Source organism: Lemur catta, chromosome 4, assembly GCF_020740605.2.
Source record: "Lemur catta isolate mLemCat1 chromosome 4, mLemCat1.pri, whole genome shotgun sequence".
Lineage (NCBI taxonomy): Eukaryota > Metazoa > Chordata > Mammalia > Primates > Lemuridae > Lemur > Lemur catta.
Window position 1 is genome coordinate 106590672 of NC_059131.1, and position 27699 is coordinate 106618370.

Genomic DNA, 27699 nt, shown 5'->3' on the forward strand with positions numbered 1-27699 from the left:
AATATTAAGGGGATATAAGTATTTTTGGTCACATGGATCGCTTTTGTAATGCTTGAGTCACAGCTATAAGTGTGCCAATCACCCAAATAGTGTTCATTGTACCTGTTAGGTAGGTTGTTACCCATCTTCTCCTCCTCACTCCCTCCTGTTTGATTTCCACTGAGTTTTACTTCCCTCTATGCACATGTGTGCTCATCAATTAGATCCAACTTAATAGTGTGTACATGTGGTGTTTGTTTTTCCATTCTTTAGATACTTCACTTAGGATAATGGTCTCTAGTTCCATCCAAATTGTTGCAAAAAGCATTAATTCATCCTTTTTATGGCTGAGTACTATTCTGTGGCATATATACCACATTTTGTTAATCTGCTCATAAATTGATGGGCACTTGGGTTGATTCCACATCTTTGCAATTGTGAACTGTGCTGCAGTAAACATTCTAGTGCAGGTGTCTTTTTGATGAAATGACTTAATTTCCTTTAGGTGGATACCCAGTAGTGGGATTGCTGGATCAAATGGTAGGTCTACTTTTTGTTCTTTGAGGAATCTCCATACTGTTTTCCATAGAGGTTGTACTACTTTGCAGTCCCACCAGCAGTGTGTAGACATTTCTTCCCCTCTGCATCCATACCCGCATCTATTGTTTTTGGACTTTTTAATAAAAGCCATTCTAACAGGGGTAAGGTGATATCTCATTGTGGTTTTAATTTGCATTGCCCTGATGATTAGTGATGTTGAGCATTTTTTCATATGTTTATTTGCCATTTGTCTATCTTCTTTTGAAAGGCTTCTATTTGTGTCTTTTGCCCACTTTTTAATGGAGTTGTTTGGTTTTTTTCTTGCTGATTTATTTACGTTCTTTGTAGATTCTGGGTATCAGCCCTTTATCAGATGAATAGTTTGCAAATATTTTCTCCCATTCTGTAGGTTGTCTATTTGCTCTGCTGATTATTTCCTTAGCTGTGCAGAAGCTTTTTTAATTTAATCAAGTCCCATTTATGTACTTTTGTTGTTACTGTAATCATCATTGGGGTCTTAGTTATAAATTCTTTGCTAGGCCAATATCTAGAAGAGTTTTTTCCTACATTGACTTTTAGAATTCTTATGGTTTCATGCCTTACATTTAAATCTTTTATCCATCTGGAATTAATTTTTATGAGTCATGAGACAGATGGTTACAGTTACAAAATCAGTACACACAAATCAGTAACATTTCTATACACCAATAACAGTCAAACTGAGAGTCAAATCAAAGACTCAATACCATTCACCAGAGCTACAAAGAAAATAAATACCTGGGAATATACTTAACCAAGGAGGTAAAAGATCTCTGCAAAGAGAATTATGAAACACTGAGGAAAGAAATCACAGAGGACACAAACAAATGGAAAAACATATCATGCTCATGGATCGGTAGAATCAACATTGTTAAAATGTCCATACTACCCAAAGTGATTACAAATTCAATGCAATCTCCATCTAAATAACAACATCATATTTCACAGATCTAGAAAAAATAATTGTGCACTTCGTTTGGATCCAGAAAAGAGCCCCGATAGCCAAAGCAATCTTAAGCAAAAAGAGTAAATCTAAAGGCATCACATTACCAGACTTCAAACTATACTGTAAGTCTATGGTAACCAAAACAGCATGGTATTGGCACAAAAATAGAGACATAGACCAATGGAACAGAATAGAGAACCCAAATATAAAACCATCCACATACAGCCAACTGATTTTTGACAAAGCTGACAACAGTATACATTGGGAAAAAGAAGCCCTATTCAATAAATGGTGGTAGAAAAATTGGATAGCCACATGCAGGAGAATGAAACAAGATCCATCTCTCTCACCACTCACAAAAATATTTCTTCTTTTTTGAACAACAAACATTTATTTCTCACAGTTCTGGAGGTTGGAAGTCTGAGATCGGGTGCCAGCGTGGTCTGGTTCTGCTGAGAACTCTCTTCTGGCTTGCAGATGGCTAGCCAGGCAGTTCATACTGTGCAGCTGTACCCTAAGGAGGGCGAATTGGATAGTCCCATGCATGACTGGAAGCAGGGAAGCAGATGAGAAACAGTTTCTTGGAAGTGTCACACAAGATAGGTGAATGAGAAATGACTTGTGACAGCTTTTTACAAGACAGCCTGTCTTGCCATGTTCCTGCCAAGATGTGGGTCACACTGTGGTTGAACCTTGCCTCTGTGGCCTGTGTGGATATTGCAAGGAGCTCTTCCACTGCAAAGCCATCTGAGCCTGGAGTTTTATTTATACGAAGATTTTAAACTACAAATTAAATTGTTTTTACAGATATCAAGCTATTCAGATTATCTGTTCCTTCATTAGTGAGCTTTGGTTATTTGTGTCTTTCAAGGAATTTGTCCATTCATCTAAGTTATCAAATATATAGGCATAAAATAATATTCTTTATTATTTTAATATTTATAGAATCTGTAGTAATATTACCTATCTCATTCCTGATACTGATAATTTGTGTCTTTTTTTCCTGATTGGTCTGCCCAGAGATTTATCTATTTTGTTGATCTCTTCAAAGAACCAGCTTTTTGTTTCATTGATTTTTCTCCATTATTTTTCTTTTTTTATATTTCATTGATTTCTACTCTAATGGTTATTTTCTTTCTCCTGCTTATTTTGGTTTTAAGTTCATGCATAACCATTGCTATGTTTTCTTCACAAATAAGGTCCTTTATCATTTTGAAATGACTTTTTTAGGCTGGGTGTGGTAGCTCACGCCTGTAATCCTAGCAGTCTGGGAGGCCAAGGCGGGAGGATCGCTTGAGGTCAGGAGTTCAAGACCAGCCTGAACAAGAGCGAGACCTTGTCTCTACTAAAAATAGAAATTATCTGGACAACTAAAAATATATACAAAAAAAAAAAATTAGCCAGGCATGGTGGCACATGCCTGTAGTCCCAGCTACTTGGGAGGCTGAGGCAGGAGGATGGCTTAAGCCCAGGAGTTTGAGGTTACTGTGAGCTAGGCTGACGCCACAGCACTCTAGCCCGGGCAACAGAGCGAGACTCTGTCTCCAAAAAAAAAAGAAAAGAAAAGAAAAGAAAGAAATGACTTTTTTAAATCACTGGTAATATTTTTTGTTCTGAAATCTATTTTGTATGATATTAATATAGCCATTCCAGTTTTTGACAATGTTATTTTAGTTTATCTTTTCCCATTCTTTTATTTTTAACTTATTTATGTCTTTATGTGTAAATGGTTTTCTTGTAAGTAGCGTATACATCCATCTCACAATCTGATAATCTTTCTCCTTTTAATGGGGGAGTTTATACCTTTAAATATAATTATCTGTATGTTTTAAATTCGAGTATATCATCTTGCTATTTGTTTTCTATTTTTCTTATCTGTTCTTTGTTACCTTTTCCTTCTTCTTTGCCTTCTTTTTAGACTGTGTATTTTTTATTATTTGATTTTTATCTCATTTGTTGACATTAACTACAACTCTGTTATTTTAGTGGTTTTTTTTTAGGTTCAGCTTATCACAGTGTACCTTTAAGTGGTGGTATACCACTTAATATATAGTATAGGAACCCTAGAATAGCACATGTCCATTTCTCCCCTCCCAACCTTAGTGCTATTGTCACACATTTTACTGTTACAGATTTATGAAGCCCATAATACAGTATTAACTAGTTTTGTTTACATAATCAGTTATCTTTTTTGTTTGTTTTGTTTTTGAGACAGGGACTCACTCTGTTGCCCAGGCTAGAGTGCAGTGGTGTCATTATAGCTCATTGCAACCTCAAACTCCTGGGCTCCAGTGATCCTCCTGAGTAGCTGGGACTACAGGCACATGCCACCACACCCAGATAATTTTTCTGTTTGTTGTAGAGCAAGGCTCACTCTTGCTCAGGCTGGTCTCACACTCCTGTCCTCAAGCAATCCTCCCACTTCAGCCTCCCAAAGTGCAAGGATTACAGATGTTAGCCACTATGCCCAGCCATTTATCTCTTAATGAGATTTAAATAATAAGAAAAAAATCTTATTAATAAATACTTATCTATATATTTGCCATTTTTGGTACCCCTTCATTCTATTGTGTAGGTTCATATTTCCATCTGTTATCTTTTCTTTCTGCCTAAAGAACAACCTCTATCGTTATTTATGGTACTGATCTACTGGTAATGAATTCTTTTAGCTTTTGCATCTGAAAATGTCTTTATTTTACCTTCATTTTTGAAAGATATTTTTGCTAGGTATAGAATTTTAGGTTAAATATTTTTTTCTTTCAGTACTTTAAAGATGTTAATCCACTGTCATCCTGCTTGCATTATTTCCAACAAGAAATCTGTCACCCTTATCTTATTCCTCTGTGTATAATCTCTGTATTTTCCTCTGTTTTTAAGATTTTATCTTTATCACTGTTTTTGATCAGTTTGATTCTAATTTGTCTTGGTGTAGTTTTTCTACATTTCTTGGAGTTGTTGAGCTTCTTTGATCTGGGGGTTTATAATTTTAGTCAAATTTGGAACATTTTCAGCTATTATTTCTTCAAATATTCTCCCTCCTTTTCCTCCCCAATTTAAGGGACTCCAATACACTGCTTAAAGCTATCCCACAGGCTGATGCTCTTTCAAGTTTATTATTCTTTTTTCTGTTTCAATTTGAGTAGTTTCTACTGCTGTATTTTCAAACTCACTAGTCTTTTTTTCTATCATGTCTAATCTGCCATTAATCCAATATATTTTTCATTTTAGATATGATAGTTTTCATGTGTGGAAGATTTTTTTTAGTATCTTCTATGTCTCCAATGATCTTTTTAAACGTGATATATAGTTATAATAACCTTTAATGATCTTATCTGCTAATTATAATATCTGGATCAGTTCTGGGTCCGTTTTGATTGGATAATTATTCTTCTTATTATGGTCTTGTTTTCCTGCATGTCTGATAGTTTTACCTTTTGGGAGGCTGGATATTTTTGTATTCCTAAAATATTTTTGAACTTTGTTCTGGGATACAGTTAATTTATTTGGAAACAGTTTGACTCTTTTGGGTCTTTTATGAATTGTCTGGCAGGTATGAAATAGTGCTCAATGATAGCCACTTATTTCCCATTCCTGAGGCAAGACTTTCCTGAGTATTCTACCCAGTGCTCTGTGAGTTATAAGTTTTTCCCGTCTGGCTCACCTTGTTTGTTTCCCAACAGAGAAACAATCATTGTCCTTTGTTGCCTGATTCCAATATCATAAAAACTATTGTTTCATGCATTTTGTCTATGATTTTTGGTTGTTTGTGGTAGGAAAGTACATCTAGTGTCTTACTCCATCTTGACCGAAATAGAAGTCCAAGATATTATCATGTGTTTTATTTTAATCTTTTTATTTTGAGATTCTTGTAAATTCACATGCAGTTGTTAAAAAAAAACGATGCAGAGAGAGGTCCTATATACCCTTTATGTAGTTTCTCCCATGGTAACATTATAGTACATTATGACAACCAGGATATTGACGTTGATAGGAATCAAAATACAGCACAATTTTATCACCGCAAGGATCCCTCATGTTGCTGTTTTATAGCCATACCTACTTCTCTCCTAAACCCTGGTATTTTAATAACACATAATCTGTTTTCCATTTCTATAATTTTGCCATTTCAGTAATGGTATATAAATGGAATCATGCAATATGCAACCTTTTGGGATTGGCTTTTTTTTTTTTCCACTCAGCATACCTCTCTGGAGATTCATCCAGGTTGTGTGTATCAGTAGTTTGTTCCTTTTTATTGCTGAGTATCATTCCATGGCATGGATGTACCAGATTGTTTAACAGTTCACCCATTGAAGGGCATCTGGATTGACTGCTAAGTGGAATTTCTTGAGCTGATGAAATGTTTAAAATTATTTTAAATTGATTGTGATAAAGTGGTGCATACTCTGTGAATATACTAAAAGCCATGGAGTTATATGGTATGCAAATTATATCAATAAAGCTATTAATTAAAAATAAAAGTACAGATATCTTAAAAACAGGGGAAAAAAATCAATTGAGCATATCTGTGTAGATTTCTGGCTTCTCTGTTCCATCTATCTATGTGTCTGTCCTTCCACCAATATCACAGTTTTTTGTTGTTTTTTTTTTTTTTTGTGGAGGCAGAGTCCCGCTCTGTCACCCTGTCTAGAGTGCCCTGGCATCAGCCTAGCTCACAGCAACCTCAAACTCCTGGGCTCAAGCGATCCTTCTGCCTCAGCCTCCCAAGTAGCTGGGACTACAGGCATGCGCCACCATGCCCAGCTAATTTTTTCTATATATTTTTAATTGTCCAGCTAATTTCTTTCTATTTTTAGTAGAGATGGAGTCTTGCTCTTGCTCAGGCTGGTCTCGAACTCCTGAGCTCAAACGATCCTCCCGCCTCGGCCTCCCAGAGTGCTAAGCACAGTCTTAATTACTTTGCTATAAAAAGAAAGCTTCAAAATTGGGCAGACTAATTTCCCACCTTACCCTTTATTTTCAAAATTGTTTTGGCTCTTCTAGTTCCTTTGCCATTCCATATAAATTTAAGAATAATCTAGGCCAGGCACAGTGGTTCATGCCTGTAATTCTAGCACTCTGGGAGGCCAAGGCGGGCGGATCACTTGAGGTCAGGAGTTTGAGACCAACCTGAGCAAGAGCCAGATCCTGTCTCTACTAAAACTAGAAAAATTAGCTGAATGTCATGGCACACACCTGTAGTCCCAGCTACTCGGGAGACTGAGCCAGGAGGATCACTTGAGCCCAGGAGTTTGAGGTTGCTGTGAGCTAGGCTGACATCATGGCACTCTACTCAGGGCAACAGAGTGAGACTCTGTCTAAAAAAAAAAATTTTTTAGAATAATCTTGTTTGTATCCATAAAAAAATCTTTTTGAGATTGTTATTGAAATAATGTTAAACCTTTATATTATTTGGGGAGAATTTAACATGTTTACTATGTTTAGTCTTCCAATCCATTAACATAGTATACCTCTCCATTTATTTAAATCCTTGATTTCATTTATTAGTGTTTTGTAGTTTTCAACATGCAAATCCTGTACATGTTTGGTTAAATTTATACCCAAGTATTTCATTTTGGGAGTGATTATAGATGGGATTATATTTTTAATTTTGGTGTCTACATGTTCATTGATAACACATAGAAATACAAGTGATTATACTGGGTGGGTTTTTTGTTCTTATCTTAAAATTAATTTTCTAATTCATCTATTAACAGCAAAAAATATTTGAAGTAACACATTTCAAAGTTAATCTTAAAAAATAGGAGTATTTTCAGTAAGTAGGAAATATAAAAATCAATTATGCTTTAATATCACTAAAAATATTAGAATTAATAAAATGTTTAATCCCATTTTACTTATTTTCTAGGACCTATACCTTTCACATATATTAAATATTATTCTTAGACTCTTTCTTCATCCAAAAATACATTTTTCTCTTAAAATTAGGAAGAATGTTTAACTTAAATGCTGAAAGTCAGTATTTTCTTGACCACCTCTTAGATGTTCATGACTGGATTTCTTTTTTTTTTTAGACTGGAGTCATTCAGTATTTCTACATTGAAGATTGGCAGTTTGTTAATGATTATCGACATCCTGTTAGTGTGAAAAAGATTTTTCCTGACCCAAATGGGACCATATTAGTTTTCATTGATGAAAAAAGTGATGGATTTGTCTACTGTCCAGTAAGTCTAGAAAATTTAGAAATCCTTATCTTTTTAAAGTGCAATATAAGAAGAAAATGTATCTCATATAAAATTTTCTTTTAAACAGTGCTAAGAATTGTCATACTTGGCTATCATTTGCATGATACCATGTTTGTGATAGATTTTCATGACTATTTTATGTCAAAACTTTTTGCATTCTGCAGTTTTTCATAGTGGCAGTCCCAGGGAAAAATAGTTATTATATTCTATACCAGTTTTAACCTTATCATGTACTGCACAATATTACAGTTATTACAGTGTATCATCCTCTACATGACTTTTATCTCCAAATATGCATTAAGCATCAGAGGCAGGGGATATACCTTGTCTTTTCTGCCTACAGTTGCTTTTCCTCTTTCCTTAAAAATCCTGAACACAAAGAGAAGGTATTTTTGTACTGGTTGAGTAAAAATGGATGGACCCATTTTAAAAGTCAGTCACTCCTATTTTTAAACATCCTTAACTTTTTTGAAAATAGATTTAGCAAAACAGATATGTCCTTTTAGATCATTTACTATACTTGGACATTATACTAGGAACTACTGTATTAGACAACACAGCTTCATAGTATTAGTTTGTTAATTGCAGGAATTTTATATTCATTCTTATTTTGCAAGGAAGATCGAGTAGGAAGGAAGCAAGTATTTCTCAGTTCCTTATTCAAGATATATATATAAGTCTGTCTACCTGAGTTCACAGGAATTATATGGATTGATTTTCTAATAGTGTAAATTACTATAATAGTACTGTCAGCCCTCTGTATCTATGAGTTCTGCATCCACGGATTGAACCAACCGCAAAATAGTCAGGGAAAAAAAAGATGGATGGTTGCATCTGTACTGAACATGGACAGACTTTTGTGTCTCTGTCTTCCCTAAACAATACAGTATAACAATTATTTACATTGTATTGGGTGTTATAAGTAATCTAGAGATGATTTAAAGAGGATGTGCATAGGTTATATAGAAATACAAATACTCATTTTATATAAAGAACTTGAGCATCCGTGGATTCTGATGTCTGAGGGGTGGGTCCTGGAACAAATCCCCTTGTGGATACTGAGGGATGATTATATATTTATGTTTGTTGTAATGCATTTTAGAGAAGTTTTTTGAAATCAAACATCGCCCAGTGTAATTTATGTAAAGTTCAAGCAATGTATGAATTAATTTTTGTCTCTTAATACCCAGTCTTATTGAATACTCAGTATTATTGAAAAATTTCTAAACAAGTGTGTCCTTAGTTCTGTCATCTTGAGCAGCTTCAACTTTTTTTCTTAACCTGAAGCTTTATGTCTAGACTTGGAGTTTTTACTACAAATTTACCAAATTTTAGATCAAACCTTTGATTTGCCAAATAACTATAGTTTTTTTTCAAGCCAGACCTAGCATAGGAGTGGGAAAAGGAACTTTCTTCCCTGTGTGGTTGGAGTGATGTTAGGTTGCATATGAACGGGTACGCTATACCAGCTCAGGCTGCAAACAGGCTCCTACCAAGGCAGATGATAATGATTTAAGTACAGACGTGGGGCAAATCTGTAAATTTTATTTTCTAGGTTAATGATGCTACCTATGAGATTCCAGATTTTTCACCAACCATTAAAGGTGTTCTTTGGGAAAACTGGCCAATGGATAAAGGTGTATTTGTCGCTTATGATGATGATAAGGTGTATACTTATGTCTTTCACAAGGACACTATACAAGGTACTTAGTCACTTTTTTGTATATTTGTTGATAAATGAATTTCCATTGCAATGAAATTGAAACATTCTGATAATTATGTTAAGTATTAGCTGTCAGCATTAAGATGTCTGCTTTATAACATAGGATCCAAGGTTATTTTGGCTGGTGGCACCAAAGTTCCCTTCTCTCATAAACCTCTGCTGCTATATAATGGAGAGTTGACCTGCCAGACACAGAGTGGAAAAATAAACAGCATCTACCTTAGCACCCACAGCTTTCTGGACAGCTTAAAAGATAAGGGGCCTAATGAACTGAGACAAATGCTGGCACAGACTTTAATGCTAAAAAGGTAGGATTTAAAACACTTCTCTTAAAACTTCTCATTTGCTTTTGTGATTTTTAAAGGTCAACTCCTATTAAATAAATGGAAATAATGGTACTTACCTTGTTTACTTCACTGGGTGATCCTGAGGCTCAAATAAGATAAAGGAAGTGCTATTATCCGGTGTTATATGGATACTTTATTACAAAAGTCCTTCAGAACAAGAAGGTTTCTAAGCACCTGAATAGCCCAGTTATTGTGAAATTCTAATAAACCTAATTATTTCAACAGTAATCTTTATTTCATCATCATGAAGTTTGATTTTTGCCTTGTTTGAGATTTCCTTTTCCTGCTTTTTTCTCTTACCTCTTAGGGCCGCTGTGAATTCCTTTGTGGTTCTAATTATTCTGGCCATGTCTTAAATGTTGCTATTTATCAGGGTCCCATGAGCTCCCTTCTCTTCTTGCTCTAATTATTATTTCTGAGTGAATCTCTTCTACTTACATGGCTTTAATACCACCCATATGAAGCTGACTCCAAAATCTGGGTCTTCAACTTAAATTTGTATTTACAACTGCCTTCTTCTATGTACTTGGACGTCTTTGAGCTCCTCAAACTTGCCCTGTCTAAAACTGGACGCATTGTCTTCTCCAGACCTCCATTCCCCTCCCTCCTAATCACACATGCACGTGCCCGTGTACACATGCACACACACGCACGCACACCTCTGACCCTTTTCTCCTCCTGTATTCCCCATCTTGACTGCGGCTCCACTTGGAGTAATGTATAATGTAACCTCTTCCTAACTGCTCTCTCTCCTGAAAGTCTCGTGACAATCTAATCCGGTCTCCACACACTTTTGAAAATGTGGTCTTGATGCTCTCATTCCCCTGCTCAAGCTCTTTCACTGACTTCCTGTTGCCTTTATGAAAAACTCCAAACTCCTCAGGGACCTCAGCATGACATCCTAGGCACTTGATTTAATACCAGCTCAACTGTCTCCCCTCAATTTCCTCTCTCTTCTGCTGGCTGTTGAGTTGTATATTTTGTGATTCTTCCTGGAATGCCCTTTCCTTATCTCTAAATGATCATGGGAGCCATCATCTCCTGCTCCAGGAAGCCTTTTCTGACTGCCCCCCCCCCCACAGGCCGTCCTGGTTGGGGTCTTTCTGATGTGTTGCCTCAGGGCCAGGATGCGGTATGCACAGTGAGCACTTTAGCACTTATTCTGTGTGACTCGGCTAGTCTTTAAGGTCTTTAAGCCTCACTTCCCTCCTCTATAGAGGAGAAATAATAAATAATACTTAGTGCCTAGGGTAATAGGGTAATCCAATGAGAGAATTTATGCAAAAGACTTAGCGCAGAGATTCACATATCAAGTACTCAGTTACCTCTATCTTAGCATGTTATTGTCATTTGTTTACTTATCTGTCTCTTCCACTTTCCCCAATTAAGACTGCCTTAAGGACAATGAATGTGTGTTTGACTTTTGTATCTTGGTTCCAAGCATATAATAGGAGCTCCGTAAATGTGTGTTGGATGAAAAAATGAATATGTGGATAGATAGCTGGATATATTCACTGATGTGGAAATTTCACAAAAAGTTCAATTGGCACTTACCTTCATGTTTCAAACCAGAGGTCGGCAGTCTTTTTCTGTTACGGACCAAATGGAAGATATTTGAGGCTTTAAGGGCCATAGGGTCTCTGCAACCACCCAGGCTGGCTGTTGTAGCACGAAAGCAGCTCTAGACAACCCTTACACGAGTGAGCTAGTAAGGGGCTGTGTTCCACTCGGACATGACTTACAAGAACAGGCAGCTGAGTGCAGTTGGCTCACAGGTCATAGTTTGCTGAGCTCTGTTTTAAACCTCCAAATTTATAGGAATAGAGTACTAATTTTATTAGACTTATATGAGAACAAAAATAATTTTCATCTATCTTTGAAATAAAACAAATAAATAGAATTGTTTAGTTAATTGAAGGGGCTGGTTATAGAGTAGAGACTCAAATGCAAGAAAAAACATCTGTATGAGAAAAGAAGAAAGTTTAAATATTTTTTAATTACTTGGAAATGACAAAGGTTAAAAATGCTTTGCAAAATTTATCTAGGGCATGATATTAGATTAAATATAGTCTGAAAATTGCCTAATATGTGGCAGTTAGAGCTCTCTGATTAAATTCATGTTTTCAAATGCCAGGTTCTCTGATGCTTGGGAAATGTGCAGGATTCTGAATGATGGGGCTGCCTGGAATGAGTTGGCCAGAGCTTGTCTACACCACATGGAAGTGGAGTTTGCGATCCGTGTTTATAGGACAATTAGAGAGGTTGGCATAGTAATGTCCTTGGAACAAATAAAGGTAAACAGCATTTTATAAGAAGCATCAGGTTAAGATTTAAATGCTATTTGTTCAAACATTTTAAATTTTTGCAGTTAATCTTATCTGTTTCATAAATAAGTGAATTGATAGAACATTGCCACTTCCTACTGAGCAAAGTGCTTAGGGAAAAAAAAGTTAAACCCCTGTATTTCTTCTCATCAAAACTTCTTTTATTTGTAGGGAGTAGAGGACTACAATCTTTTGGCAGGACATCTTGCCATGTTTACTAACGATTTCAACCTGGCTCAGGACCTGTACCTTGCATCCAGCTGTCCTGCTGCTGCCCTGGAGGTACGGCAGCAAGTGAGATTGCCAAGAACATGCCAAGGAGGGTCACCTCTTCTGTACAGTTAGATTTTCTCAGCACCAGGCACTGCATGCCTTTCCCGTCCTCCCATCGAAACTTTTCAGTTCTGAGTACTCATTAACTTCAAAAATGTTTTCATTATGCATTCTGTGGAGACATAAAAAGCATAGTATTGTATCATTGTCAAGCACCTTAAAGTCTGCATGTGTCCAAAGAGAACAGATTGTGTAATTTACAAAAACAAAGAAAAATAGCCACCATTTATTGAGTGCTCACATGTGCCAGGCACTTTTCTAAGCACTTGATGTATATTAACTCATTTAACTCTCACAACAATCCTATGAGAAAATACTATTATTTTCTCTATTTTCCAGATGGGAAAACTGAGGCTCACTTACCTTTTACTTACCGTATAAAATTCTCGTGTGTATTAAGAGGTGTGCTAAGGACTAGTGTGCCATGATTAGTTTCCCAGAGGTGAGCATTGCAGGAGAGGGACTAGAACAAAACGAAGGACCTTGTTCAAGGGCAGGGAAGAAGGGAGAGGTGGCAATGTGGAAAAATGATTAAGAGCATGGACTTTAGAGTCAGATACTTCTGGGTTCAAGTCCCAGCTCTCCACAACCTTGGACAAGTTATTTGAGTTTTTTGAGACCTATATCCCACTTCTTTAAAGTAGAAATAATATATGGGACACAGAACAGTTGTAAAGATTTAAAAATGAGAATTAGATCATTTAGCACAGTGTCTGATCAATAGTAAAAACACAAAAATGGTACCTATTATAATTATTGATATTATTCTGCCTGAAACCAGCGTTTCTACAACTGTATACAAGATGTTGTTTTAAAAATGTGTTATTAATTTCACAACTTTCCTTTTTCAGATTATTGTATAGCAAATTTTCATTTTTAAATCAAAAGTGAATAATTTTAAGAAAAATTTAGATAATTTTACAGTATTATTTGAGATACTTGGGGACACTCTGAGAAGTCTTTAAAACTTGGACTTACACTCACTGAAGTAGGAATATGACTGCAATGTGTGAAGGCAAAGATGTCATCTTAGCTCTTCTGCAGTTAGCTGTGGGTGCTTGTCATGTGCTGCTTGAATTGGAAAGAATTGGAGGTAATGGCTTGAGAAAAGAGATTGATGAGTTATTTAGGTAAAGAGGTCAGAGACAGAGCCCTACTGCCCACCTCTGCCACATACTAGCTATGTAACCTTATGTACAAAACTAGCTTCTCTTTGCCTCAATTTCTGAATCTCTAAAATGGGTACAAGGAAAGTTCATTGCAAAAGGAGAGTTGTGAAAAGTAAATAAGCTTGTGCCCTAGAACAGTACCTGGCAGAGAATAGCATTTGAAAAATATTAGCTATTATTAATTCTTTATAAAATGTGAATAAAGTAAGGAGTGAACTTCAAAAGATTATTAATGATTAGTTTATATTTCAAATTATGGACCAGACACAGATAAAAGACCACAGGAACCATGGAGAAAAGCACATTTACATTTTATTTATGTTTGCTATTATTCGTGTTGTGACATAGCTTCAGATTTTCTAAGAAAATAACCTCAATTCTTATAGCAAAAGTGTTTCTCAACTTTTCTTTATCATCACCCCTCTAAAAGGAAAAATTAATTTAACTGATTTAATTTAAATTTAATTTCTCCCTACTGAGAAAAACCTAAATACTAAGAAATAAGGTATTATGAGTAGGATTGACTTTTGGAGGGCCACAAACCATTGTAATGGCTAAGATTGTTTTGCCCCCCAAGAATCAATTTTTGCTCCCTTCAGGGCTCTGTCACTCCCTCACCGAGAATGTGTGCTATTATCAAAGATCAAGTTTCATTATTTAAACAAAAAGTTGTTTCAATGTGTTTTATTAAAACTACCACTATATGGTAACTTTGCAAAATAATTTGCTCCTTTGAAATTAAGATCTTTCTCTTCTTAACAGATGAGAAGGGATTTGCAGCATTGGGACAGCGCTTTACAGCTGGCAAAGCGTCTGGCCCCAGACCAAATACCATTTATATCAAAAGAATATGCTATTCAGCTTGAATTCACGTAAGTCCTCATTTTTATGTGTTTCAAGCACTAGCTAATACTGCATATTCTAAACTTCCTAATTAACGATAAAGCCCTCCACAGATTTAATAATTGCTTTTTTTAGGGCAAAAAAACTATATTGGAAAAACAAGCACCACATGTACTTACCATTAAATTGGAACTGATCATTCAACACTTATTACATGTGCATATGGAAATAGAACTCATTGGAAATCAAGGAGGTGGGAGGGAGTGAAAGGGATGGGGAAATTCACACCTGACAGATACAGTGCACACTATCTGGGTGATGGGCACACTTACAACTTTGACTCAAATGGTACAAAAGCAATTTATGTAACCAAAATGTTTGTACCCCTATATTATTCTGAAATAAATTTTTTTTTAAAAATCAAAAAAACTATATTAATTATACATCTAAAAAATGTTTTTTCTAACTAATGATGTCTTGTCCTTGCATTTAAATCTAATTCAGCATCAAAATCTAATTCTGGGTCTAAGCTTTTTCCATATTTAGAGTCTAAGTATTGTTTTGAGTCATATTTGGCCATCAACAATTATTCATAGCATCGGGGTGACACACTGCTTTTCATAACCTATGCTCATGGTCCTGACATCTTTTAACACTTTGTTACATAATTTCAAGGCATAGTAAAAAACACCAAGATTTGGTCTATGTCTTCTAGTTGCTTAAATTTTAGTTTTTTTCTTTTTTAAGCTGAGTTGCATATGGATGAAAATTAGTTAGCGTTGAAAGTCACACCAGAAGCTTTTCACAGGAGGATATTCAATGCTTGGGTAATAATCCTTTGTAATACACAAATAGGCTTCACACGTCTCTCCTATCTTTGGAAATTCCATAATCTATTCTGACAAATTCAGAATTTTCTAGTTCTCTTAATTGCTAGACCATCTTAATTCTCAACAGTCTTGACAGACCATACATTTTTATTTCAATTCTGCATAAAAGTATAATTTTAGAGGCACTCAGGATCCCACTTTAAGTTAACATTCAGCCGTGGTTAGTGCTACCAATGCAAATACTTACAGAGAAAATAAATTAAAATTTATTTGCAAAAATAAGTTCATACATGTTATGCAATGGCAACTACATCACAACCAATTTTTTTATATTTATTATAAGATATGTTCCAATTTCAAAAATATTAAAATGTGGGAAAGTATTAGTCTTTGTACAAAGGAAATATAGTTCTAACATTTGATTTTTTTTTAATTTTTTACATAGTTCTTCATTTTCTTTCTTTCTTTCTTTCTTTCTTTTTTTTTCCCCCTGAGATAAGGTCTCACTCTGTTGCCCAGGCTGGAGTGCAGTGGCATCATCATAGCTCACTGCAGCCTCAAACTCCTGGGCTCAAGTGGTCCTCCTGCCTCAGCCTCCTAGGTAGTTGGGACTACAGGTGTTGTACCACCACACTCAGCTAATTTTTCTCAAGTCTGGGACAGATTTAACTCTCCAGTTTGGGATTAGACTAATGCACTAGATCCATGTGAGAGTTTCAAAATCGTAACAAAATGAGAGTTAAAAATAGCAACATAAAAATAATGAGAGTTCCGGCCTGGCACAGTAGCTCCTGCCTGTAATCCTAGCACTCTGGGAGGCTGAGGTGGGAGAATTGCTTGAGGTCTGGAGTTTGAGACCAGCCTGAGCAAGAGCGAGACCGTCTCTTCTAAAAATAGAAAAAATTAGCCAGGCATGGTGGCACATGCCTGTAGTCCCAGCTACTTGGGAGGCTGAGGCACTAGGATCACTTGAGCCCAGGAGTTCGAGGCTGCTGTGAGCTAGGCTGACGCCACGGCACTCTAGCCTGGAAAACAGAGCAAGATTCTGTCTCGGAAAAAAAAAAAAAAATGAGAGTTCTAAAATCTTAATTTAGCATCTCCTAATTGAGCTTGCCCAAGGAAAACCTCAGGCCCCTGAAGGAGGAACCATCTTTCCTATTGTCCGGAGACATCCTAGCTTGGTTGACGTAATTGGGGCCAAGTATTAGAAATTTCCATTCAGGAACATTACTGACTGTGAAGCCCTGGGCTGACCAAAACAAAGTTCTCAATCAGCAGAACAGCTTCTCTTCCAAAAATTTCCTTGTACATCAATAGATGAGGAAACTGAATGAGGCTTAGAGAGTCGAATAACTTGCCTATGTTGATAAACTAGAGACAAGATAGATCTTGATGCCATTTTCAGAGCTGATTAAATTTAATCTGGAGGAGATGGTTTCTTGGAGGAAGATGGATTTCAAAAAGGGTCTTAGACTACTGAAGGGAGAGAGATGAAAGCTTTTAGTGCTGAGAGAGAAAAAGAAAAGGGTCTTAGGCAAATCATTGACTCATTCTGTCCCAATAATGAGAATAAATTGAAATAATAAGTATGCCTTACGGATATACAGATCCACGTTAGCATCAGTCATGGGAATAGGGAATGTTATTATTTATATCATGATAATACTTTTCCTCAGAGCAAGAACCTGGGCCCTTAATACTCTAATCCCCAGTATGTTCCTCCATTTCTATCCTTTGATAAATTGACGGCCACCCAGTTCTCTCCATATATATTCTTATAAATATTGTGTCTTTGGAAAAAAAGAAAAACTTTGGTTTTTATGGTCACATGATTGTCATTTAGTGCCCCAAAGGAAATAATTAACCAAAAGCATCTCGTGAAATTTAACATAGCTCCCCAAAATGGCTAGCCTACCACACAGTACCTTACAGTGTAGCATAATCCTGTTTAATAATTATTTTTAAAGTAGCAAAATTATGATGGACTACACTTTGAAAGAATGCATCTATTGGTTAGCACATCTTTTGTCAGCATAAGCAACTCAGTGACAAAGATTATTTTTTAAGTCTTGTATATGTAAATAAAATTCTTATATATTAAAATTTACTCTGATTTTTCTTTCAGGGGTGATTATGTAAATGCTTTGGCACATTATGAGAAAGGAATGACAGGTGATAATAAGGTAACCTTGAATAAAGATAAGATATGCATAATTATCTTTGAGTTTGTTTTCAGTTTCATTTTAAAAAATTATAGTCTTATTTGCATTATATTTATTCAGCATCTAGTAGGTGAGCCTTTTTCAGTTTAACAGCTTTGCAAGGATACACTTAAATCCTTTCAAAACACTTGAAACTTCTTCAAAACTGAAGATGACAATTTTTTTATCAACCTGAAAGAGGTTTTCCATTGCATCCTAAATATGAGCTTCCAAAGTTGGAAATAAGATTTTACTTTTTAAAAGTTTCAGTAACCATTTTGAAAGTGAATTCCCAGTCCATAAAAGTTCGTTCTGCCATTTCATCTCTCATACTGTAAATTTTAAGATGAACCTGGAAAGCGTGTACTCACTGTGCCACCTCATTCTGCCATCCCAGAATTTTAGCTCAAAAAGCTAAGATTTGTAATAAAAAGTGCTGTTTTTAAGTTAGGTGATGTTTTTTAAAGGTTGAAAATACTTTATTTTCTGTTTTGTATCTAGCATTTTTTATTATGTAAGTAATGCAACCTAATTACAGCCAATTTTAAAAATTACCAAAGTATGTTAACATGAAAAGTGAGAGTCCAGTATTGTCAGCTCCATCCATACCCTTTAATGGTAACAACTATTAGTGATTTTATATATTTCTGTCCAGAATCTCTTCTAAGCATGTATATAATAAGGATTTTTTACTAAAAATGAAATAATTCATGTCCATTCATTTAGCAAAGATCAACTGAGTATCCACTCTGTGCACAGTAATGTTTTGCTTTCTTCGTGGCCTTTCCAAGTCAATACATATGAACCTGTCTTCATCTTTTAAGAGCTTCTAATATCCCATTGCTTGGATGTACCATAATTGTTTCATCTACTCCCTTATTGAATTATACTTGTGGGTTTTTTTTCTATTACCAAAACACTACAATGAATATTCTACCTAGTACATGTATCTTTAGCTACCTAAGATAGTATTTCTGAAGAATGTTTTCTTATAAGTGTGATTTCTAGGTCATAAAGTATGCTTTTCATTTTTGATATTGCTAATTTGCTCTCCAGAAGAAGTTGTAGTAATTCATACCCATTGCGTGTGTGAGTATCCACTTCCTCCACATTCCCAACAACATTTAATGTTAACATCTCTTTTATCTCTACCAATTTGATCAGCAAAAATAATTTCATTTTGTGTGTATTTGATTATTAGTGAAGTTGAGCATGTTTTTATTTAGTTATTGGCCAATTGTATTTTTTTTATGAATTGCCTAATCATATCCTTTGCTCATTTTTCTCTTGGTTTTGTGACATTTTCTTTCTTTGGCTATATCTATTTTAGTTCATTCGTTATCTGCACTTTCAAATACAGTAACCATGTGTGGCTATGTAAGTTATTTAAAATTAAATAAAATTTATAATTCAATTTGTCATACTAGCCATATTTCAAATGCCCAGTAGCCACTTTGACTATTAGCTACCATAGTGAACAATATAGTGGCAGATATAGAATATTTGTTTCATCACAGAAAATTCTAGACATGCTGCTTTAGATAAAATATCTGACATTACATTTTACTAGTACAGATTAGTTATTTGAAAGGTTCTTTAGCTGTCTTTGTTATCTTTAATGAATTAAACAATTCTAAATAAAGTTTTTTGTTTATTTATGCCTGGTAGAGAAATCTTCAATTTGATTGGTTACTTTTATTCATAGCATTTATGCTATATAGCCAGTATATACTTCTTATATAAAATTTTATACCAAGAAGACATATAAGGTATCATGACAAGGAGTAGTAAAAATTTGATCTTAAGCACAAAAGATCTAGACTTCTGAAGAACAAAATATAACTTTGTAATAGCTGGTTTTAAAAAAAGACTCAGTGTTACTTCAAAATCATGAGATGTCTCTGAAAAGATAAATGAAAATAAACCATAACCGTTGGACTCATTTTAGATTTAAATTCATTGTTCTGACTGAAATATATCATGTTAAGTTGGGGTCTGATTTGTTAGTATCTGCCTTACCATTGCAGGAACACGATGAGCTGTGTCTGGCCGGAGTGGCCCAGATGTCCATAAGAATGGGGGACATACGCCGCGGGGTTAACCAGGCCCTCAAGCATCCCAGCAGGGTCCTGAAAAGAGACTGTGGAGCCATACTGGAGAACATGAAGGTCTTCTTTTCTCTGTGTAAATATTCATGTGGTCTTACACGTAATAAATTTAGTATTTTAATAATCCCATATTATTTTAGCAATTTTCAGAAGCAGCGCAACTATATGAAAAAGGTCTCTACTACGATAAAGCAGCATCTGTTTACATCCGCTGTAAGAATTGGTAAGAGGTGGCTACGATTTGTTTCTGAGCAGGTTTGGGAATGAATGTGTCCCCAGGGTCCCCCCACTTGTCTCCTTGCCATGCTTCCTCCTTGTCCATTATGTTCCCTTGTCTGGGCCTGGCCTCCATCTCTTTTTTCTCCTTAAATGAGTTTATATTAATAGTGCTTTTTCCAAAGAACAGCACATTCTACTGGTTTGGTGTGGGAAAATCCCAGATCAGATAAATTACTAAGAAAAAACAATAACCCTGTTGTCCTGGAAGAATTAATAGACTAACCTTCATTTTCCCATACTTGGGTGGTGGGTGTAGGAGAAAAAGCAACTGAATCTTGTCTTACCTATGGGAGCCAAGATTTTTGAAAGATCTTGGTAACTATTTTTTGAATCCTAAAAAGTGATACTTGGTTGTAGGAAGCTACTTTTGTTGTGAATGTCGTGCTGATATTATTCTCTTGAACCTACATCTCTAGGGCAAAAGTTGGTGAGCTTCTGCCTCATGTTTCTTCTCCTAAGATCCACTTGCAGTATGCCAAAGCTAAAGAAGCAGATGGAAGGTTTGTACAATCTCTCAAATTTATAAAAATTTAAAGTAATGTAAGTTTTATAAATTAAATTGATATTTACAACCCTCTAAGAAAGGCAAAGCAGAGAAAGACAGAAAATATCTTCATATACCCTTCGATGGCCTCAAGTGCCAGACTATTAAAATCTTCCTATATCTCATATACCTCAGTCCTTCCTTCACATACTGAAACAGAGACAACTGTCTTTTTTTTTTTAAGGATTAAATACTAGAAGTTAAATTTTGATACAATGTGGCATGAAAATGAAGTTAAGTGATTGTTTTATTAAGGAGGATAACTTAAGGATACAGAGGGAAAGAAAAGTGAAGAAACATGAATTCCACATATGTGGCATCACTGTTCAAACCACAAAACAGTATTAAAATATAGCAATGGATAGTTAATATCCTAAATATACAAAGAGCTCGTACAGCTTAATACAAGAAACTCAAAGACACTAACAGGAAAATGGGCTAAAGACAAGAAGACAAGTCCCCGAGAAGGAAATACAATATGAAATTATACTTCATGTAAACATGAAAAAGTTCTACCTTGCTCATAATAATTAAATTAAAGCAATCTATCATATTGGGAAAGACCTATTTTAAACTAATAACCATACTGTCAAAATGAACTTGTACGTGACTGATAGAAGTGTAAATTTCTATAGCCTGTAGAACATAACTTGGAAATATCTATTAAGACAAGTGAAAAGTTGAAAGGTTAATAACCCTCTGCTTTTGGGAAAGTAACCTTAGGAAATAGAGATACGCACTAAATGTCTTGTTGAAATGGAATGATCTAAGAGCTGGTCAGAACTGAAGAGAAGGCCGGGCGTGGTGGCTCACGCCTGTAATCCTAGCACTCTGGGAGGCCGAGGCCGGTGGATCGTTTGAGCTCAGGAGTTCGAGACCAGCCTGAGCAAGAGCAAGACTCCGTCTCTACTAAAAATAGAAAAAAATTATAGGGACAGCTAAAAATATATATAGAAAAATTAGCCAGGCATGGTGGCGCAAACCTGTAGTCCCAGCTACTCAGGAGGCTGAGGCAGTAGGATCCCTTGAGCCCAGGAGTTTGAGGTTGCTGTGAGCTAGGCTGATGCCATGGCACTCACTCTAGCCTGGGGAACAGAGTAAGACTCTGTCTCAAAAAAAAAAATTTAAAAAAAAAAAAAAAACTGAAGAGAAGTCCTGAGCTCCATCTAGAGGTTGACATACAAAGATTTCATGTAGTCATACCTCCATCCCCTCATGATGAGTGCCAGGCGCACTGTCTGGAGAATGAGAATGGACGCGCTTGGGACTCTGACTCGGGGGGATGGGTGGGACATGGACAATGTATATGACCTGAACTTATGTACCCCCATGATGAGCTGAAATAAAAAAAAAAAAAAAAAAGATTTCATATATCACCATTAAGCTATATCTATTATTGGGAAAAATTCTATATTTTCTATGCTATCTAAAAGAATCCCATATTACTAGTATAATCCTCTTGAAAAAAAACGGTAAAATGTAAAAAATTATATAGCTTTGATTCAGATTAGAAAATACAATTCAGTATTGGTATTTTACTGTTAGTTTATCAAACCCCTAAAAAAGAACATATTTTAGTGGTTTGGTTCCTGGTATTTTTTTTCTGATGAAGGAAAAAGAAATTCAAGAAAAATAAGCAGCCACCATCAGTAAAACAGGAAAATGTCCCAAACATTTATTGACATTTTCCCCCAAATTGACAATGTTAAGAAAGTTTGTCTGATCTAAGTGTTTTTTTACAGATACAAAGAAGCTGTTGTGGCTTATGAGAATGCAAAACAGTGGAACAGTGTGATCCGCATCTATCTGGATCACCTCAATCATCCTGAAAAAGCTATCAGTATTGTCAGAGAGACCCAGTCTCTGGATGGAGCCAAAATGGTAGCCAGGTAACATAATGCATTAAAATTTTTGGACTTTCAAAAACTAACCTTAAAAGAAATCCCTCACCTCCCCCTCATCAAATGAATTCAAAAGGAATATTAATCTTTCAAATTTTTTGTTAGGGCTAGGTATTTAATCAAAGGCCACTGTGATCACTGTAGGAGAGTATGTTTTTCAAGTATAAACATGTAATGTAGAACTGTAGTTTACTAATAAGTTTTTATTTTTAAATGGTTTCTCCTGGTTGAAAATGATTTTATTTTGTAAATCGCAAACTTATTTTATATAAGAGTCAAGCTAATCAAGTACTAAGTCAAGTACTTTGTTACAGGTTCTTTCTACAGCTAGGTGACTATGGGTCCGCCATCCAGTTTCTTGTCATGTCCAGATGTAACAATGAAGCTTTTACACTGGCTCAACAACACAACAAAATGGAAATCTATGCAGACATTATTGGTAAATATCATTGTTTCCCCTGATTTCTCTTAAAGGTTTTTATCATAAAACACTTCTACTCTTGTGATCTAATTATCAGATTGATACACACACAGGCACCTTGGGTGTGAATGTGTACCAGGTAAACATAGACACACACAGCCCTGTATGATACTTGCTAGATTTCAAGATCCCTACTACTTAAAGGTGAGATGGTATTATAAAAAGGACAATTTTTAAAAATTAAAGTTTTTTTGGGTCAATTCCAGATTTCCTAAATCCTGGTATTTATCAACCAGTAGTGGTAAAGCAAAGATTTCAAAATGAAGGTGATAGGAAATGGAGGATGATTTTTGAAGATGTAAATAAATATTTTCATAAATTTAAAAAAATTGAGTTACAAATTAAGAATATATGATTACTTTGATCAAGAGTGATATACACAGAATGTAGTTTTTAAAGATTTTGAAGGTCTAAAAGAGAATTCTGTATTCTGAGAATACCTGCTTATACCTCCCATGTTTTTAATTATTCATAGAAACTACTGAAATAATTTTCAGATTTTCGTTTTATGGGCTACACTGTAACATTATATGTGTTGTTTTGCTTTAGTTTTTAAGATAGTGCTAAAATATACATAACAAAATTTCCATGTAAGAGTGTACAGCAGTTAGGTTACATTGAATACCTTCACGCTGTTGTGCAGCGATCACCACTGTCCATCTCCAGAACTTTTTCATCTCAGACTAGATCTCTGTACCCATTAAATGATAACTCCCCATTCTTCTCTTCCTCCTAGCCCCTGGTAACCACTATTTTACTTTCTGTCTCTATGAATTTGACTATTCATGGTACCTCATCTAAGTGAAATCATAAAATATTTGTCCTTTTTGTGTTCTGTTGTTTTTTAAAATTCACAAAATGGGCCGGGCGTGGTTGCTCACGCCTGTAATCCTAGCCCTCTGGGAGGCCGAGGCAGGTGGATCGCTTGAGGTCAGGAGTTCGAGACCAGCCTGAGCGAGACCCCGTCTCTACTAAGAATAGAGATAAAAATTATCTGGACAACTAAAAATATATATAGAAAAAATTAGCCGGGCATGGTGGCACGTGCCTGTAGTCCCAGCTACTCACGGGAGGCTGAGGCAGTAGGATCGCTTAAGCCCAGGAGTTTGAGGTTGCTGTGAGCTAGGCTGATACCACGGCACTCACTCTAGCCCGGGCAACAAAGTGAGACTCTGTCTCAAAAAAAAAAAAAAAAATTCACAAAATGACCGTAAGAATCAATGATAAGATTCATGAGAAAATTTTTGTTTTAGTGTTGAAGGGAACAAAAGCATCTTCTAGTATCTTGGGAAATCATTAAGGTAATTGGAGAAAATAAAGAACTAAAGAAAAGAAGTACAGATACAAGCAACTTTAGAATTGCCAATGTTTAACTTGACATTTCTGTTCTAACATTACACATTAACATTGTACTGAAGCATTTAAGTTTTTCTAAGTTCACGTGGGATCTGGCTTGTCCTCTGTAAGATACATATATGTCTCCTCCTACCCCCAAAACACACACTTTTCATCACCTTGCTTTACACCTTTCTCTTACCAACTCCATTATCTTTCTTGGACTGGGGTGCAGGGCAATTGTTATACTTTAGTGTCCTACTGGACCGCCAACTCCCATAGGTAAATGTAAACAATGAATTGGAACTCCAGCAGCTTTGGGGTCCTTTTCCTCTGTGCTTAATATACATAGGCCCCAAAGCAAAAGAAAAACAGTAATATCTTTAGCATCTATTGGCCACTTGAATATCATCTTCCCTACTTATCTAAGAAATATACAGAGACTATTTCAATCAGGCATTACTAAAAAAAAGGGAGGTGGATTACATGTGTATTATGATTAACTTGTTTTTTTTTTTCTTTTTTGGAGACAGAGTCTCACTCTGTTGCCTGGGCTAGAGTGCCGTGGCATCTGCCTAGCTCACAGCAACCTCAAACTCCTGGGCTCAAGGGATCCTCCTGCCTCAGCCTCCCGAGTAGCTGGGACTACAGGCATTTTTTCTATATATACATATTTTAGCTCTCCAAATCATTTCTTTCTATTTTAATAGAGACAGGGTCTCACTTTTGCTCAGGCTGGTCTCGAACTCCTGACCTCAAGCGATCCTCCTGCCTTGGCCTCCCAGAGTGCTAGGATTACAGGCGTGAGCCACCACACCCAGCCTGATTAACTTTTGATTGTTCTGAAACTAGGCAAATGATGGTTGAGGTTATAGTCACAGTTATTATTGTTTTAGGAAATGAGATTAAGATTCAAAAAAATGATAAAGATCTCAAAGAATAATGGCAAACCATAACCTAGATTCTCAAAAGCTTTATAATTTCCTCTGCTGATTCCTGTTTAGAATGAAAAGAGGGAACAGAGTTAATATTTGGGATGATTATGATGAATTTTTTGTTTTGTGATGAAAACAGACACTAATAATGGCATTGATGTTTGCTGTTAAGAATTTTTAAGCACATGATTTTGGGTCTTATTTTTAGTTTAGCAATAAAAAGTAAACAAATTTTGCTCAGATATTTTACTCAGTGAACTTCTATTGTAGGTTCTGGAGATACTACTAATGAAGACTATCAAAGCATTGCCTTATACTTTGAAGGGGAAAAAAGACATTTTCAGGCTGGAAAATTCTTCTTGCTGTGTGGCCAGTATTCACGAGTTAGTATTTGCCAAGAAAACATCTACTGGACTCCATAGGAATGATTATAGGAAATATTTGTAAATGCCAGTATGTTCCCAGACAAACCCAATTTGAAAATCTCGGAGCCAACTTTGAAACCTTCTTCTCCCTCCCACACCCAATTACAATCTTCCTTCATAATCTCTCATACCTCTGTCACTCTTCATTCTCACTGCCATCGTGCCATTCCAAGCTCAGCTTGCTTGCTTCTGATTACTGTGATAGTTTCCTGTTTTCTGTTTTTAGTTTCTCTGCCTATAACTCATCCTTCATTTTGCTCCCAAAATGTAGTTGCTTTCATTGTTAAAGAGCCCCTTCACCTAAGGCAGGGGTTAAGGTGTCCAAACAAGGGACTTAAATGTAGTTGTGGGTAAAGTTGTGCATTGATCATGTGCAAAGCAGGGACTACTGGATGGCACACGTCTTGTCTGAAGGGGACAGCTACTCTTACTTCCAGCAATTGTTGACATTCAGGATTTTGGGCTGAATAATGAGAAATCATAGGATTTTTAAAAAGACAGTCAGAAGTCTGGGTCTCCTAGTTTCAAAATACAGACCCAGCTCCTTAGCTTACACTCAAGAGAATTTCCACATTTTGACCAACCAGCCTGAACTTCCCAATCTGGCATCCACCTGTTTCCATAGAAGAATCCTATACTAAACTCATACAGGTAGGCCTTTCCCCATCTTCCTCCATCCAGACTCCTTTCTGCACCACCTACCACAGACGCGTTCATCCTTCCAGTCCTTTTTCCTCTGCGACACCGTCAGGGGCACCATCTTTTCTTCCTGAGAGCACCCATAAAGCCAACTGGCTGCACTGCCCATTTGTCTTTTAAGCTTTATAATCTTAAATTCCTTCCTAGGTGTGGTGGTGTGGTGTTGAGGACATAGACAATGATGACTTAAAATAATTGGTTCCTTATCATCACATCACATATATGTCCCCAATCAGATCGTACATCACACAGAAAGAGGGGCCGTATCAGACCCTTTCTGGTATTTTTCACAGTATCTGGCACAGTCCACATATATGATAGCAGGTTGTCAATAAATATTGTTGAAAGAATAAAAGAATGAAAATAATTAAATCTTCCTACTGAAAGAGGGCACATTTTGCATTTTCATTTCATTAGAAATCAGAACTAGATTCTTCAGAGGGTTAACTGAATCCTTCCATTGTTTTTAAACTATACCCAGCTTTTAAGTATTTACTTAAGACCCAGCACTTTACAAGTACATGCCCCTGGTTGAGATGAAGATACTTTCATAAACTACTGTTACTTTATGTGTGTGAAAGCTTTGTTTTTCCCAATGTGAAAACAGGCTGAAAATTTTTAATTGCCATACAATTCTCATTTCAGGCACTTAAACACTTCCTGAAATGCTCCAGCTCAGAAGATAATGCAGCACTAGAAATGGCAATTGAAACGGTAAGTAAATTCTATAATGAAATTTTCAAGAATGCCAACTTTTTAAAAACTTTTAAAAGAAATTTCCAAATATATGCAAAAGTAAACCAAACAGTATAACAAACTCCCACGGACACATCATCTAACTTCAACAGCTATCAGTACATGGACAATCTTATTTTATTCATACTCCCCACTCTCTTTCCCTGAATTATTTTAAAGCAAATCACAGCCATCATATCATTCCATTTATGGATACAATATCTGTGTCTAAATGAAATGACAAGAACCTTTGGGTTTTATTTTGGGTGTAACTTGTACGCAGTAAAGTTCACAAATCCTAAGTGTACAGTCTGATTAATTTTTCATCCATGTATATCTGTGTAGCCCCCACCCAGATCAAGATATAGGACATTCCCAGCTCCCCAGAAACCCCCCTCATGTCACCTCCTCCCAGTCAGTAACCCTCACCAAGGGAAATCAAAATTCAGACTTCTATCCTTATAGATTGGTTTTGCCTGTTTATGAACTTCATATAAGTGGAATTATGCATATGTACTCTTTTGTGTCCAGTTTGTTTCAGTGAGCATTATGTTTGCAGGTGCATCTGTGTTATTGCATGTAGCAATAGGTCATGCTTATTCATTGATGTGTAGTGTTCTGCTATATGGCTATACCACAATTTACTTACCCTTTTCTCTGTTAATGCACATTTGAGTTGTCTCCAGTTTGGACATACCATGAACAAAGGTGCTGTAAAGCTGTTGGTGCCTTTTGGTGGACATGAGCACTCAGTTTTACTGGAGACATATCCAGGAG

The 27699-nt window shown here is 35.9% G+C and overlaps 1 protein-coding gene across 4 annotated transcripts in view; it reads left to right on the forward strand.

The window, feature by feature from the left end:
* WDR19 (WD repeat domain 19) overlaps positions 1-27699 on the forward strand; it is an 88641-nt gene that overhangs the window by 38455 nt on the left and 22487 nt on the right. For all 4 annotated transcript variants that reach the window (XM_045550535.1, XM_045550536.1, XM_045550537.1 and 1 more), the window contains 14 exons: positions 7540-7689; positions 9266-9413; positions 9537-9741; positions 11915-12074; positions 12276-12386; positions 14369-14478; positions 17405-17462; positions 19508-19648; positions 19729-19811; positions 20284-20367; positions 22154-22300; positions 22627-22751; positions 25334-25446; positions 26833-26901. In XM_045550535.1, the coding sequence (XP_045406491.1) occupies positions 7540-7689; positions 9266-9413; positions 9537-9741; positions 11915-12074; positions 12276-12386; positions 14369-14478; positions 17405-17462; positions 19508-19648; positions 19729-19811; positions 20284-20367; positions 22154-22300; positions 22627-22751; positions 25334-25446; positions 26833-26901 (1704 nt within the window). The remainder of the gene's footprint in view (positions 1-7539; positions 7690-9265; positions 9414-9536; positions 9742-11914; positions 12075-12275; positions 12387-14368; positions 14479-17404; positions 17463-19507; positions 19649-19728; positions 19812-20283; positions 20368-22153; positions 22301-22626; positions 22752-25333; positions 25447-26832; positions 26902-27699) is intronic.